The sequence below is a fragment of the Linepithema humile genome, chromosome 8 (genome assembly GCF_040581485.1).
Source record: "Linepithema humile isolate Giens D197 chromosome 8, Lhum_UNIL_v1.0, whole genome shotgun sequence".
Lineage (NCBI taxonomy): Eukaryota > Metazoa > Arthropoda > Insecta > Hymenoptera > Formicidae > Linepithema > Linepithema humile.
Genome location: NC_090135.1, coordinates 1,405,001 through 1,421,663, shown reverse-complemented (window position 1 = coordinate 1,421,663; position 16,663 = coordinate 1,405,001). Strand labels below are relative to the sequence as shown.

At 52.5% G+C, this 16,663-nt stretch overlaps 1 protein-coding gene across 1 annotated transcript; it reads left to right on the top strand.

The window, feature by feature from the left end:
* The first annotated feature begins 3,616 nt into the window (after positions 1 to 3,616).
* LOC137001531 (uncharacterized) lies at positions 3,617 to 4,102 on the top strand. The gene has a single exon (XM_067360577.1). It carries the CDS (start codon positions 3,617 to 3,619, stop codon positions 4,100 to 4,102), a length of 486 nt encoding a protein of 161 aa, XP_067216678.1.
* Positions 4,103 to 16,663: the final 12,561 nt, after the last annotated feature.

Sequence of the window (16,663 nt, the reverse complement as noted above, 5' to 3'; positions counted from 1 at the left end):
GATGCAACGACCTTCGGGCAAACTTTCTTGGATACTATCTGTATCTAAAAGGTCCTTGTCAATGGTTTCGATAACAAAACTATCATTATCTTCACATAATTCATTTTCATTGCACATAGCTTTTTGCTGTTGTTCCAGGCATTGCATTACAGTGGTACTGATTTCTGAATCTTTCATATCGTGCAGTCTACATGAAGATTCGTTATCAATACCATTAGCAATTACCTCTTCATATATAGCTTTTTGCAACTGTTCGAGGCACTGCATAACATTGGTACTGATTTCTGAATCTTTCATTTCGTGCTGTCGACATGAAGATTCCTGATCAATACCATTTGTAATTATTTCATTGTACATAGCTTTTTGCAGCTGTTTGAGGCATTGCATTACATTGGTACTGATTTCTGAATCTTTATCTGAATGCATATTATAGGCGTAATGCCTAAGGATCGTGTTCGACTTGGTTGAAAGATTGAGACCAATTTCTTAGAAAAATGTAATTTATTTTTCTTCGTCAGAGAAGTAGAGTAAAGTACAAGTTTTATGTTTGATTTGATTCAGGGCGCCAGAGGCGCTTTCTCGACAAGAGTGTAAGGCCGAGAATTAAAAGAAAAATTGACGGGCGCGGTAAGAAATTACCGGCCGCGTCTTAGTGTGTTGAACGGGTCCTAAAAAGGACGGTTCAACTGAGTTAGCTCGTTGCAGCCCCTTTCCCGGCGTCGGTGGAACTCCGTTCGGGAAGTGGTCTTCCGTCTGACAACTGCTCTCTGAGCAGGCTCTGAGCGGTGAAGTCTGTACTGCGATGGATCGAGTCTCTGGTGTGCTGGTGGTGGCAACCGTCTCGGCTCTCGGGATTACGGATTGCTCCGTGTACCGAGGAGAGAGAGGTCTCCGAATTCGGATGTCGCCTTGAGTGAGCGTGTCCCTTGGTGGTCGAGTCAACCGGACGCAGAACTCTAGTGGGATTAATTTCCACACTAGAGACTGAGGAGGTGACGGCGAAAGTGGAGTATCCGCGGGCCGCTTGGTTGAAGTGCGTGGCCGATGCTGGGACTCTGCTTTCTTTTTACACGCCTTGCGAGGCAGTGTGAGAAAAACGGCGAGACTATGTGTCTCTGGTTATCTTCTGCCGAGGCAGAATATGACTCAGTTCAAGGGCCCTGGGGAGAGCTCGCCTTGAAGCGAGTGAGTGAGGAAAGATCTGCGGAGCAGCTCTTTTATATCTCGTCGATCGAAGCTTGATCGCGAGAAGGTTCTTCACCGCCTGCGCAACCTGGCGGTGGGTCCGCAAGCTTGTAACTGGTAGAAGGCCTGCGGCGCGTAGCGGCGCCGCGATGTATTATACCGCGTCAGTGCAGCGGTGTGGCGGTGAGCCGCCACACATATCATGCAGTCTACATGACGATTCATTATCAATACCATTTGTAATTGCCTCTTTGTACATATCTTTTTGCTGTTCGAGACACTGCTTTACTTTGGTATTGATTTGTGAATTTTTCATGTCATATTGTCGACATGACGATTCGTTATCAATATCATTACTTTTACTTTTCGTTACCTGATTCACTAATAGTGATGTTTGCTCCTGCATCCTCTGCAACAAACGCCTGTAAAAAAAGATATAAGTTTTAATTTAATTCATTATATCAATATTAATTACATTTTTAAATATTTATAACATTAATAACTTTGAAATATTCACTACTGTAATAAAGAAATACAAAAATGTGTACAAAATGTTACAATTTCTTTTTTCTTATTTATTACATCTAACTATTAATTATTTGTATATCTTATATATAATTTATTAACTCTATTTGTTTTACTGCATGAAATAAATATAACAATCCTTTGCTTATTAGCTTCTTACGTATAATAAACTATCTATACATATACTTTCGTGGATAGGCACACAATCTGTAAAACGTTGTTAAAGTATTGTTTTCACTTGATAGTTCACGATAGTTCGCCTCTGACTTATTTTCTTTAAAATTGCCAGCCCACGATATTCCGCCTCTGCCTTATTTTCTTGAAAATTGCCAGCCCACGATATTCCGCCTCTGCCTTATTTTCTTGAAAATTGCCAGCCCACGATAGTTCGCCTCTGGCTTATTTTCTTGAAAATTGCCAGCCCACGATAGTTCGCCTCTGGCTTATTTTCTTGAAAAGTGTGAGGCGTCCATGCCACGATCTAGATGGTCCCCCGGCAAGGCAATGCACTGGTGGACCAAGGAGATCGCCGAACTTAGGCGTCTCTCCTCGGCAGCCAGGCGCATATTCCTGCGTGCGCGCAGAAGGGGGGATTATGCCAGAACAACGGAAGCCCTGGAGGGGTTTCGTGCCGCACGAAAGGCCCTCGGGGCCGCCATTAGGACATCGAAGGCCAGGGCATGGGAAGAGCTCACCTCCACCCTGGACCGGGATCCGTGGGGGCGACCCTTCAAGATAGTTCTCAGGAAACTGAGACCAAGGGCGCCCCCCACTGCGGAGAGACTGAAGCCGGAACTCCTCGGCAATATTGTAAACACACTTCCCTGTGGGGGAATTTGTCACCCCTCCCCCATCAAGTGGGGAAGTGTTGTCCGAGGAGCCGGCAGTCTCGGTAGAGAAGATGTCCGCAGTGCGGGCCAGGCTTGGTGGAGCGGCCAAGGCGCCTGGACCCGACGGAATCCCCGGCAGGGCGTAGGCCCTGGCGACGAGGGTGTTAAGTGACCGGCTGGGGCGGCTCTTTACCGCCTGCCTCAGGGCCGGCACTTTCCCCTCGCGGTGGAAGAGGGCAAATTTAGTCCTCTTCCACAAAGATGACAAGCCGCCGGAGCAACCCTCCGCATACCGGCCGATATGTTTGCTGGACGAGGCAGGAAAGCTCTATGAGCGTATTATCGTAGGGCGCCTCGTCCGGCACCTGTCTCGGGGAGGTCCCACTTTGAGTGAGAGGCAATTCGGCTTTCGGGAGGGGCGGGGCACGGTGGACGCGATAAGCCACGTCCGCTCCTTCTTGGAGGCCGCGTTGGAGGGGGGGGAGGTGGCAATAGCGGTGTCACTGGACATTGTGAACGCCTTCAACTCCCTCTCCTGGGGCTGTCTGGGGGCAGCATTTGAACACCATCAGCTGCTCCCCTATCTTCGGGCAGTCCTGTGGGACTATCTCCGGGACAGGACGTTCTCGTACAGGAACGGGAACGGGGAGGTGTGCGAGAGGGTTATGTACTGCGGGGTTCCACAGGGGTCCGTCTTGGGCCCGACACTGTGGAATCTCGGGTACGATGTGGTGCTTCGGGCGGTCCTTCCCCCGGGCTGTGACGTCGTCTGTTACGCCGACGACACGTTAGTTATGACTCGGGGGGAGGATTGGAGAGAGGCCGCGGCTGTAGCAACCGCAGCCGTGGCCAGCGTAGTGCGCGCTATACGGGGCCTGGGACTACAGGTGGCTCCTCAGAAGACGGAGGCCCTGTTCTTCTATAGGAAGGCAGGAGAGAGACCACCCCCGACAACGATAAACGTCGGAGGGTCCCGTATCCCTGTGGGGTCCAAGATGAAGTATCTGGGCCTCACCCTAGATGGACTCTGAAAATTCACACAGTACTTTGATGCTCTTGCTCCCAGAGTGGACAGGATGGCGAACGCGTTGAGTCGCCTTCTGCCCAATCTCGGCGGTCCAAGTGCCAAAGTCCGGCACTTATACGCGAACACCGTCCGGTCGGTATCCCTTTATGGGGCACCGATTTGGGCAGAGGACCTGATGGCCAATAAACGCGCCATGGCCTTGGTCAGGAAGGCGGACAGGCGCATGGCCATCAGAGTCGTCCGGTGTTACCGGACGGTGTCATACGTGGCGGCCACAACCCTGGCGGGGGTGCTTCCGTTCGACCTAGTCGCTGCTTCGCGTGCCGAAGCATATCGTTGCGCGATTGAGGTCGGACGGAGCGGCATTGCCCCCGAAGACATCACCAGGGAAGTGGAGAGAAAAAAGGCCAGGGCCCGGAGGTGGGCGCTCAGGGAGTGGAGACACCGACTGGGCGAACACATTACTCCGGGTCTTCCTGAAATCAGGACCGTCGAGGCCATCCGGCCCTACCTACGGGAGTGGGTAGGTAGGTAGGAGGGGAGGAGGAATTTCCTTCCGCATGGCGCAGGTCTTCACCGGACATGGCTGTTTCGGTGAATACCTGTGCCGCATTGGGAAGGAGCGCACTGCGCGGTGCCACCACTGTGCGGCCGGCCTGGACTCGGCGCGGCACACGCTTGAGGAATGCTCGGCGTGGGCCGGGGAGCGTCGGGTCCTGGTCGAGGTGGTGGGCGAAGACCTCTCCCTCCCTTCCCTAGTTAGGGGAATGTTGGAGGGAGAGGGTGTATGGAAGGTGGTCTCCTCCTTCTGTGAGACAGTTATGTCTCGGAAGGAGGAGGCCGAGAGAGAAAGGAGGGGGGAGGGAGGCACTGCCTCCTCACAAAGAAGGAGGAGAAGGGGCCATGGAGGCGATAGGCCGAGGCCACGCCCTCTGCGCCATGGCGCTGTGAATGCGCCGAGATAGGGTAGGAGGGGGGATGGGAGAGCTGAGCGGCCTCTCTCACCCCCCCCCCTCGGGTAGGTGCACGGTTCCCTCGTAGAGGGACTGGACGGAGCCCAGCGACTCTGACAGGATCTAACCCAATTGCTGGTAGGAGACGGGGACTCTGACTTCAAACCCCCGGATGCTCGGATCCGTTAGGAGTGTTATTCACTCCACCGGGATAGAGGAGTAAATCTCGAGAAAAAATCCGGGGCCTGACCAGCCTCGTTAGCACGCCGATGTTTCGGCATAACGGTCGAGCCCCCCATGGCACGTGGGGGGGCGTGGCGACACATACCGTAACCCCAGTTAATGGGGCCGGGGGCCGGTGCTAGCCTAGCTAGGACGGGCTCGTCAGTCTTGGTCAACAACCGTCCTAGTGGAAGAAAAACCACGATAAATACACCCGGAGAAAACAACTCTGTGAACAAATTAATATTATGATTGGAATGTCAGAAGGTAAAGCGAACTTACCGCAGCAGGGGGTCGGTAACCCAGCTGCCGGCGCGGAAGGGGGTATAGTCCCTGCCCCCACCGCGTCATTATCTGACAAAGGGCCTGCCGCGGGGTTGACTCCGAGCCCCGCGGTAGATATAGCTATCGGTGGTGACTCCTACGCAGAGGAGATGGAAGTGGGGAGGGATCCTGACCCCCAAACCACGGTGGAGGGCCTCCCGATGGAGGAGCTATTGGGGAACAGGGATGAGGGACCCCCTGAGGGGACGCAACTCCTTTCCCCCAGGCCGGGACACGGACGATCAAGGCCTCTGCGAAGAGAGGCGGGTGACAGGCGGCGGTTACTCCGCAAGGGGCGAGGCAGGCCCCGCAAAGATGGGTCGGGCCCTTTTAGACCCCCCCCTCCCCCGTCGTTCCCGTCGGACACCGACTCGGACGGGGATTATGGCGGGGCCACAGACGGGACATCGACGGCAGGCAGTGCGGTAGAAGGCACCGCGCTGTCCGCAGTCGGTAATATGGTGGGGTGACCTCCCCCACCGGAAATAGTGCCGCCGGCGTTCACCGGCCAGCAAAGGAGGAGGGCAGAAGAGGTGATCTGCCGGATGGAAAGGGGCACCTTCGAAGAAATGCTAGTAAGCATTGACGGGATGCTCCTCTCCATGGAGGAAGTGCGCCAGCGGGCCACTGGGCTAAAAGGCGAGCTCAGTGGCAAGCTGAAATTCGGGGTCTACGTCCTCAGGGAGGTCGTTCGGACGTTGGCCAGGCGGGCCTCTGAGGGCGGGGACCCTGGCTATTGACGCGAGCGGGTCACGGCGCTGGAGAGAGGCATGGAGTCCTGCAGGTCAGAAAACGACCGTCTCCAGCGCCGGGTCCGCAAACAACAAACGGAGCTCGCAAATCTCCGTGCTGGAGAAAGGCCTGTCTCGCCGGTGGTGGTGGGATTTCCCCCTAGCCCTGGTCCGGCAGGGGGAAACGCCATAGTAGAGGTGGATGGGGGCGAGGCTTGGTCTCCCCGTCCTTCCCGTCGGGCGAATCGCTGATTGCGGCGAGCCTGGCGGGGATTGCCGACACCCTACGTGGGTTTGGCGATCGACTGAGGGGGCTAGAGGAGAGGGTGGCGATGCCCCCTCCCCCGCCTGCGGCATCTGCCCTCCCCCGTTCCCGGGACTCTCCATGGAGGAGAGTAAGAGCAAAGGGAGGGGGAGGAAGAAGAAAAAGAAGAAAAAGAGAGAAATTAGTGGGGAGGCGGTGCCTTGGGGGCGGGGAGGGTTCCCCCGCTCCCGTCGGAAATTCCCGCCGGCCCCACCATTGCGGAGATGAGGGCGCCGGAGGCGGTGGAGCCGGATGCAGGGTACACCGTTGTCCGGCGCAAGAAGAAGAAGAAGAGAGTCGGCAGGGCGGGTGGTGGGACTGGACCCCCTTCCACCATGCCCAGAAAGCCAACTCCTGCAGAGGCGGCCCCCAAGAAGGCGGCGCCTAAGAGAGGAGTGGAGGCGCGCAAAGGTCGCAAGCGCCTCCCACGCACGGCGGCGGTGCTGCTTTCTGGCCACGGGAGCCTGGCCGGGGCAATGGCCGTCGCCAGGCAGAGGGTAAGCCTGGAGGAAGTAGCCCAGGCTACGAGCATAAGGGCACAGAGGGCCTTCAATGGGGGCCTCCTTTTGGAGATCCATGGAGGCCCAGATGCGGAGGTCAAGGCGAGTCGCCTGGCCTCCGCAATGAAGGTAGCCCTCGAAGGGTATGTAGGGGTGGAGGTCTCAACCCCTCTAAGAGACGACCTAATGCTTACTGGGGTCGAGGAGTCGGTCTCCGGGGAGGAGATCCGCGATGCGATAGTTAGCATAGGCGGATGCTCCAAGCCGGAGATCCGAATCGGGCCATTAAGGCCGACTACGAGGGGTGTGAGGAACGTCTGGGCCCAATGCCCAGCGCGTGCGGCGGTAAAGGCAGCGGAGGCCAAGACCGTAAAAATGGGATGGACCATGGTGGGGGTAAGTCTGCTAAAAAGCAGGCTCACCCGCTGCTACCGCTGCCTCGCACGAGGACACGTGCAGCAGAGGTGCCCGTCCACAGAGGACAGGGCCCTCTGCTGTTATAACTGCGGAGAAAAGGGGCACAAGGGGGGGACATGTCAGCGTCCCTCCCGATGCCCGATTTGCACGAGGGCGGGGAAGGAGGCAAAGCACAGGGCGAAATCGGAGCTTTGTCCTCCGGTCCCCCCTGCGCCCCCGGGTCCCCGCGACAAGAGGGTGGTAACTCCTCCCCCGGTGCCCAGTGGGGCCGCCCCGCGTGTTCCGCGGGTGGTCCTCACGGACATCGGGAGTATGGAAAAAAACTGGCGGACGAAACCCCCAGAGCCGGGCCCTAGCGGGGTCGGCCTACGCGAGGGAGCCAGGATCACGAGGGCCCAGTCCTCGCGGACCCTGGCGGAAAAGCGCCCTAGGGGCAGTGGGGGGGAGAGGATCAGCCCTCCCCTCCAGCTCCATAAGGTGCGGGCCCTTTCCGCGCCTCGGGTTTCCTCGGGTAAACCGGGTCCGAGGTGTCGGAAGGGCGAGGGAGGGTCCCCCGCGGGGCGGGCAGAATCGGGCTACCCCCCCTCGGATTGAGGAGGGGAATTGGCCTCTGTCCGTCCTTGCAGGTGGGACCGTTGGGCAAAAACCCAAGGGGTTGTTATTTATTCAGAGGGTTGGAGAGGGGAGGTAGACCCCTCCACATTTTATCAGATGGAGCCGGGAAACCGGCAGTCGGGGGGATGGCCGGATGTAATGCGATGCAGTTCCCGGCCATCCCCCAATTAACGACGGCTGAAGGGCAAGCAACGGGGGTGGAGTTTAGTGGGTAGGCGCCTGGGTGAAGTTTCGGCTCCGCAGCCCGAGCCCCAGGTGAATCCCACACTACCCTCTGGCAGGGATGTTCCCATTGCACGCCAGAGGGTGTCTTTTGAAGATTCTCTACCCCCGGGAGGGGGCTTGCCCCCCCCGCAAAAAAGAAAAAAAAAAAAAAAAAAAATACGGTTAGGTTAGGTTTGGGTCTTTGGTGACGGTGTGCCACCTTGACGTGGTGCCAGGGCTCCCCGCAAATCCACTCGTGGAGATGCGGGACCTAAGAGCACACCCGAAAAAGCTTAACTTCGTTAAAAAAACTTGGGGCGCCATACCCAAAAAAGGCTCTGAGGCTTGCACTTCACCTTATGACCTAAAATTTGGCCAGAGAAGTACAACTCTGGAAAAAAACTGAAGGGGAAAACCTCAAAATGGGCCTCTGTAGACTGTTTCCTTTCCTTTCCTTTTCCACCTCCCTTCTTACCTTCTCCCCTTTCTCCTCAGCCAGCCTAAATGCCCTAAAAAGCCGAGGAAGGAAAAACCTCGTTAAACAACCGGGGGTTTGAGATACCTCCTGATAAAAAGTCTCAAATGGGGATAACCAGCTGGCCGGGATCCAGGCTTAACAAAGATCGTCCCGAGGAAGGAAAAGCTCGTTAATAAACCGGCGGTTTGAGGACACCTCCTGATGAAAGGTCCCAAATAAAAATACCCAGCTGGCCGGGATCCAGGCTAAACAAAGATCGTCCAAAGGAAGGAAAACCTCGTTAAACAACCGGGGGTTTGAGGACACCTCCTGATGAAAAGTCCCAAATGGAAATAACCAGCTGGCCGGGACCCAGGCTAAACAAAGATCGCCCCGAGGATAGATAGTCTCGTTAAACAACCGGGGGTATGAGAACACCTCCTGATGAAAAGTCTCAATGGAAATACCCAGCTGGCCGGGATCCAGGCTTAACAAAGATCGTCTGGGAGGTGAGGGCGGCTCCCCTAACAAGTTGCTTCTGGGAATGGACGACCTAGTACATGTAGCGAAGGTAGCTACCAAGCCAATGGCGCCCGACGACTCGGAGTAACGACCCGGAGAAGGGTTAAAAAAACGTCCAGGAGAAGGATACTCCTTGAATAAACCTGGGATTCTTAAAGAGTGGTGCCCATGATTGAAATTACCCCTTTGTGATGGGGCGACCTTCGGGTCGCCGTTTCAGTGTTGTAGGTTGTCGATAAACCTTCGTGCTGGACCTTCGGGCACATCACTCTTCCCTCTCGTTGTGCGCCACCTTGTCGTGGTGAAAGGGCTCACCGGGGGCTGGCCCGCTGGGGTCGTCTCACGGTGCTAAGAGCGCACAGTTCCTCCTTAGGGGGGAACGGGGGTCCGGCTACCCCTCAAGGGACTTGTCCCGATTAGCCGGTAGGGGTTAGCGGCCCTGACTTCAATCGCCCGGATGCCTGGATCCGTTAGGAGTGTTATTCACTCCACCGGGATAGAGGAGTAAACCTCGAGAAAAAATCCGGGGCCTGACCAGCCTCGTTAGCACGCCGGTGTTCCGGCATAACGGTCGAGCCCCCCATGGCACGTGGGAGGGGGGCGTGGCGATTCATACCGTAACCCCAGTTTGTGGGGCCGGGGGCCGGTACTAGCGTAGCTAGGACGGGCTGCGAGGGTAGTAAAACCTCTATAAAAAGACCCGAGTAGGACGAACTCGATAGTCATGGTAGACAATCGTCCTAGTGGAAGGAAAATCACGATAAAAAACCCGGAGAAGACAACTCTGTCAACAAATAACATCTGATAATTACTTTCATGGAAAGTACAGTGTTGAAGACTGCCGATGGGCTTCGGATCCCGGAGGCCGGCGTATCTGGGGGTACTGTCCCTGCCCCCAGTATGTCGTTATCCAACGAAGGGCCAGCCGTTGCGTGCCCCGCGGGCGCGACGGTAGAACATACTACCGCGAAGGAAAGGATGGGGAGGATCCTCGAGACGGTGAAACATGCCGCAAGGGGAGTAGCGGTAAAACCGTACTTCTTCGGAGAGAGTGCCGGGGAGCTCAAGAAGAGCTTTTATACGCTCTGGGCTTTCCTGGCCCATCACGCAGAGGATGAAGAGGAGAGAGAAGAGGGGATTGAGGCGTCCAAACCACATCTCGAAGAATTCGAGATCTTGGACGAATCGTTCCCTTACGGGGTATCCCCGGAAACGGTGGCGAATGCCCTTATCAGGGCGTTCGATATCATCCGCGAAGGGGATAAGGGAGAGGAGGATGCATTCCATCCGTGGAGAGGAGTGGCTCAGATATACGGCGATTTCGGTATAAAAGCCGAGGACGCCGTCTGGATTTTCGTAGCGGAGCTTTATGTCTCTGTCGCGGAATTATTAGGGGATGATTTCCCTCCAATCATGCGGGAGAACGATCGGGCCATGAGAAGGCTCGAAAAACTGGGTATTCCGTGGGTGCCGGGTACCTCTAGTGTTTGGAAGGAGGCCTCTCTCCCCACGGCCTCTGGGCTTAGAGGAGGGATGCCGCCGATTAAAAAACCGGCAGCCAAAACCCTAGAAAAGGCGACGGGGAGGAAAATCAAACCTGTGACTCTCCCCTTGTCCTCCTCTGAAGAGGAGGAGCTATTGGGGGCGGTTGAGGCAGCTTCCCCCTTTCCCCCTCCTTTGTCTCTGGACGAGATGGGGGCGGAGGAGGCTGTGGGGGTTTTCCCTTCTCTGGATATCCCGGAGAGGGGTGACCCCCAGCTGGGTCCGTCCACGGAAGTAGAGGGATTACCCCCTCTCCTGATGGACTTTGAAAACGTTCTCGTCTCTTCTGAGGACGAGGAGATCCCTCCCCCGACCCCAACGAAGGGGCGGGTAGGGGGAAATGGAGGTCAGGAGGACAGGTTTGTCCTTCTCAATAGAGGGCAGGGAAGACCTCGTAAAGATGGGACGGGTCCATTCGCAGTCCCACCTGATGATGGGGAGCTGGAAGAGGATCCGTCCTCGGGTGACGACGAGGTCAGGAACTTGGAGGATACATTAATTCCCTTATCGTTCACTGGCCAGCAGAGGATTCTTGCTCAACATAAAATCAAGAAAATGGAGAGGGGCTCTATTAAGAGGTTCGTAAGAACTTCGATCGAGAGCTCCTCTCCATCGAGAAGACAAGACAGTGTTCCAGGAACATGAAGGGCGAGCTCATTGGCCGTATAAAGATAAGCATCTACGTCCTGAGACAGGTGCTCTGTACCCTCGCAGACAGAGCGGTAAAAGGAGGGGACCAGGGATACTGGATGGCCCAGTATACCTCGATGGAGAGGGAAAATGAGTCCCTAAAAACTCATATTCGAAGCCTTAATACAAGGCTGAAGAAAAGGCAGTCGGAGCTTGCGGATCTGAGAGCGGGAGAGGAAGAGCTCCCACTGTCGGACAGATGCCAACAGAGGTTGACAAGGGGGGGCTCACCCCCCCCCAGATATCACCATGACAGAGGGGGCAACATTAGCCCCCGAGGTCGAGGTTGAAGAGGAGAGACCGGGGTTTCCCCCCCCCTCCCCCATTTCCGCGTTCATCGCGTTGACCCTGAGGGCCATTCATGAGTCCCTTCAGGGCCTCATTAAGCGTATGGATGCGTTGGAGGAGGGACGAATCTCCGCACCTGCCCCTGCCGTTGGCAAGGAAGCACGGGGGCCAGGCAGGAAGAAGAAAAAGACCCCAAAGGTCACCCCGAAGGCCCTTGAGAAAAGGACCGCTCCTCCGGCCCGGACAACGGGAGTTTCCCGGGAGGGAGAGAGGGCTCTCCCCGCCCCCCCTGTTATTGGGGAGAGGATGGGGAATGTCGGGGGTCCGCCCCCGGGGTTGGGTGGGGGAGAGGATGCGAGTCTAGGCCCGCAGAATCCCCCTCCCCCCCGGGAGCCCCCCTAGACTAAAGTAATAGGACGCAAGAAGGGAGGGAAAGGCCGGCCCGGCACCTCCCAGTCTGCTCCTCTCCCTCCCCCCTCCTCTGCGAGGAGGGAGGAGAAGAAGAAGCAGGATCGCACCATCACGATCAAGAAGGCGAGGAAGAGGCTACTGTAAGCGTTACGTTAGGTAATTACGCGATACGTACGATGCACCACCGATGGTTACGGCACGTACATCTACGACCGACACTATTCTCACAATAGCAATGGCGATACCGGTAATTACATAAATGTCCACTCGAAATTACTTATCGAGGATCTGTCAGGATCAAAAGGCAGGACGGTATATTAGGTGCAAACACAATAATACAATAACGATATTTGTTAATATCATTAACACTCGCGTACATACATCGTGGTACTGATTACCGAAAAACACGACGGACGTGTTGTCACACGAACTGCTCAAACGGCAATTGCCCGGCACACATGCCGTGACACGCTCAAGGATCGCCTATTGCATCAGCTAATCCTGATTGGCCCTTATTAAGGATATTCCTACGCCTAGGTCGCTAGACGCAGCGCATTAGATAACTCGCGCGTGGTCGCGAGGACCGCGGGAAAGGGGGTACAGTGACGCTCAATCGGCGGCGCTGCACATCATTGCTTACACTACCACGCGCGGCCGCGGTCCTCGTCTCCGGTAGGAACCAGGGCTCCTTCGCGGAGATTATGAGGACCGTTAGGGACAGGATCTCCCTTTCGGAGCTGGGGATCGACAAAATAAAGTCGAAAAACAGCTTCGGGGGAGGTCTGTTACTGGAAATTCCAGGAAACAGGGAGGATGCGGAGGTGAAGGCCTCTCGCCTCGCCTCCGCAATGTGCAATGTCCTCGGCCAGTCCGAGGACATTAAAATCTCACGGCCGTTGCGTCGGCTTGATCTGCGTCTCCACGGGATCGGGCCGACGGAACTCAACCCTGAAGAAGTCAGGAAGGCCGTAGCGAAGGCTGGGGGCTGTTCCCCCAACGAGGTTAGGGTGGAAAATATACCCACCACTCCAAGAGGCGTTAGCTCGGTCTGGGTGCAATGCCCGGACAGAGCAGCTGTCAGAGCGGCGGAAGTGGGCCGGGTAGCGGCGGGGTGGTCCTCCATTAGGGTAGAATTACTCAGGAACAGGCCATCCCGCTGTTACCGATGCCATGCCCGCGGACATCTGCAGCATCGCTGCCCGTCTGTTGTGGACAGGGCAGCATGTTGTATGAACTGCGGGAAGAGTGGGCACAGACTGGCACAGTGCAGAAAACCTGCTCACTGTCCAGTCTGTGCACTTAAAGGAGAAAAGGCGGACCACAGGGCGGGGTCGGAGATTTGCCTTCCGATCCCCCCCTGCAAGAGAACGCCTATCCCGTCGAGGAAGGATGGGAGAACCGGGCCCAGAGAGGGAAGGGAGCCCAACAGTAGGACAACCCCCTCCATTAAAAGGACGGCCCTCCCTACAACGGAGAGGGAGTCGGAGCCCCCACGGTCTGCCCCAGTTAGGGACAGCGTGGAGGAGGACGAGCTCCCTCTAGTCCAAATAGAGGTCGGGCCTCAGGGCCCGACCCCGAGACTAAAGAGAGCCCGAGAAGAGGGAGGAGGAGGGGGGAGGGGGGTAACTCTTCTTCTCCTCCTACCACTTCTCCCCCCGCCCATTTAAACTTATGATAGTGGAGGGGCGGAGGGAAGAGGAGAGGCCCCCAGAGGGACCAGTCTGATAGCTGTAACTCTGTGGGAAGGGTCGGGGGGGAGGGGAGTGGGGGAATTGGGTCCTGTTTCGGAACACCTGCCCTACTCCCCCTTACTCCCCCAGATGAGTGACGATAAAAGGAGAGGAAATAGGGCAATACAACGCCTTTTCCCTCATTTAATGGGGGAGAAGAGTAACCCTTAAAAATAGAGGTTGGTCAGGGAGAGGTCTGGATGACATGCCGTTGGCGATTCCCAGGCCTCTCCCATTAATGACCAGGCTAAGACCTAGTCAAAAGAGGTGGGGTTTTAGTGGGTAGGCGCCACTCCGGCAAAGTTCCGCCGGGGTGGTGAATCCCACACTCCCCTTCCGCAGTGCGGTCACTAGGACTGTACATTGCACGCGGAAGGGGGTCTTTTAGAAGATTTCCCCATCCCTGGGGTCACCCTTGGGTGGCCCCAGCACCAAAAAAAAAAAAAAAAAAGGTTTGGGTAGTCTCTTGTGGCCACGGAGCAAGACGGACGCGTCTTATATAGCTCTGGCTTGTGCTGCTTATTTTGGATGGATTGTGGCTCCTATGGACGAAAAAAAGGCATTATTCGTTATTTGAGTGATGCCTTATACGGATTTTGGTGAAGTTTTCTTATTTTGACTATATATTTAATAACTATCTTCGTTAATAGTTCACTCACTGAATAGTGAGGTTATGTTTCCTCCGGTGTCTTTAAGGCACGATATATACATATTTTGACTTGAACTTGAATGAAAATCTAATTTTGCTTATTTAATTGTGCCTGAATGCATGACCTGTTGCCTGCATATATGTTTGTTAGTTAACATATAATGTAATAAATTATTGTGCATGAGTGACTCCAGCGCATGCGCATATGAGACGAGGTGAACAGGGTCTTGCAATTTTGAGCACAATTATTTATACTATAATCATTTAAATGAATGATCTACTTGATATACATTTAATGAGGACATATGTGACATCATATATAAGTGCATCTATATGAATTGAGTGAACGGTGGTTGCATAAGAAGTAAAATTGCATATTCTATGCTTAACCCTTCTTCTGCCAATAACCGTTGTAATCTGTTAAACATTTATATTGTAATAATATGATTACTTGAATAATTGGAATGGCTTATTGAGTGACTTATTGTTTTAGTTATGGTGCGCATTTAGTGATCTTATTTTGTTTTATGACACTTAGATGCTGTTTACTAGCTAATTGATTTTATAATTAATTAATTTGGATAATCGTATGATCGCAAGATCAGTTAACAGTTGGCTAATATATACAGTTTGATTTTGTTACTATTTTTGAGACTGCATTAATATTAAGATTATTTTTCTATGGTTTAGTACCTATTTTGAGGTTATGTTTCACCTGTATATTTAGTTTCACATATAGTATGATATAACTTGATTATTGATAATAAGTTCTTTAATATTCATATTGATGGAAATCTAGTGATTTTGTGCAGCGCTTTATGACTTGCATATCTATGCAGTTTTGTTTTATGGCTCATTAAGAGTGCAATGTTTTGACATTTTAAGTAGAAATCTGAGAAGAATTCTCTCAGTATTTATGTATGGATATTAACTTTAGTGTAAGGCTGATGAGATCAATAGTGGGATACATGCAGCCTTTGCTCTGTTGTTGCTAGTATTTTTATATGCTTGGTGTACGCGATATGTCTTTGCATTTAATTTATTATACTGAGCGATTCCCACTGTACTCGCACAATGCTGAATGGTTAAATTAGTAAATGGATGAATGACATTTGTGTACTGCTTTTGGTACATAACAGTTATGTATTTAATGTTGAGATACTTACTATGATATGTTTACAGACTGGACTGAAATAATATATCAACATTTCCCATTGGTTATGGAAGTACTTGATGGAATCCGTGTACTGAACAATTTGTAATGGACCCAGAATATATGTGGATACATTCAATCGCCGGGAACCTGTGTCGTGCTTATGAGTCCATTGAGACACATTTATTTTGTAAGACTTGGTGTTCACGTTTGCGTATAGTGTAATATACATGTATTGAAGCAAAGAACTGGAAGATTTGATGGTTTTCAATTTGATTTAGATTGGTCTATCTTGTCATTTTGATTTATTAATTTAATCTACTTGATATTCTTTAAATAGAATAATCTTTATGATCTAATTATAGAATTACGTTTGAATCGGAAGACATAAGTTCTGAGCGATCAGTGTGTGTATTGTATGTTGAGTGGGTGTGATTTGGATCTGATTAGAAGAATCTTATATTTATAGAATTTAAATCCTTAAGAGGATGCTGGAGTTCTGTTTTACCACATGAATGCTGTATTTTTCCTGACTTTTTTCTAACAAATACAGCTTTTTTCTGCCTGCATAGAATTAAAAATCCTTTTGCAGGATTAAAGAGCACACAAAAAGGGAATTCGCGTTGGTCGAAAAAATTCGGAAAAATAAAGTTATTTATAACATTAATTTTTATTGACATACTCTTAGGATAACATGTCTTTTAGAGCTATCAATTTTAGCTTTTTATAAAAGTTTAACGATTTTAATACACCGAATAAGAGCAGCGCGAATTGCGCACTGCATAATAAAATGTTACCGAATCACTAAAATTGAGATCGGAAGTATTATGTAAAAATTGTACATATTTTTGGTATTTGTAGTAAAATGTGTGCTCAATATCGATAAATACACTATAAATTAGTTCACGGATAATACTAAAGAGGCGCGTATGAGCTGCGCTACTGTCTGACATAATTATTATATTGACAGTTTCTATAATGCCATAACCTTTTTTTATTTTTTTTTTATTATATATGTAGTTTATATATATAATGTTTCTTTTTGTGACATCTCTCTCTCTCTCTCTCTCTCTCTCTCTCTCTCTCTCTCTCTCTTTCTCTTTCTCTAAGTCTCATCTCCTTAGAATAAAAGTGTTTATTGTGTGTTCGTATATGTGGTGAATGTAATCAATGTAAGGGTACGATGATGTGAGACAGAGAGGACATCCACGAGAACAGCGCCGGCGACGGCACCGGCGTCGTCCAGGGTAAGAACGGCGACGGTACTGTCATCGTCTAGCGGAACAGCGGTGACGATACGTTGCCGCTTTTCCGCTCTCCGATGACGGTACCGTCGCTGTTCTTCCCCTAGACGACGACGGTATCGTCGCCGTTCTCGTGAACG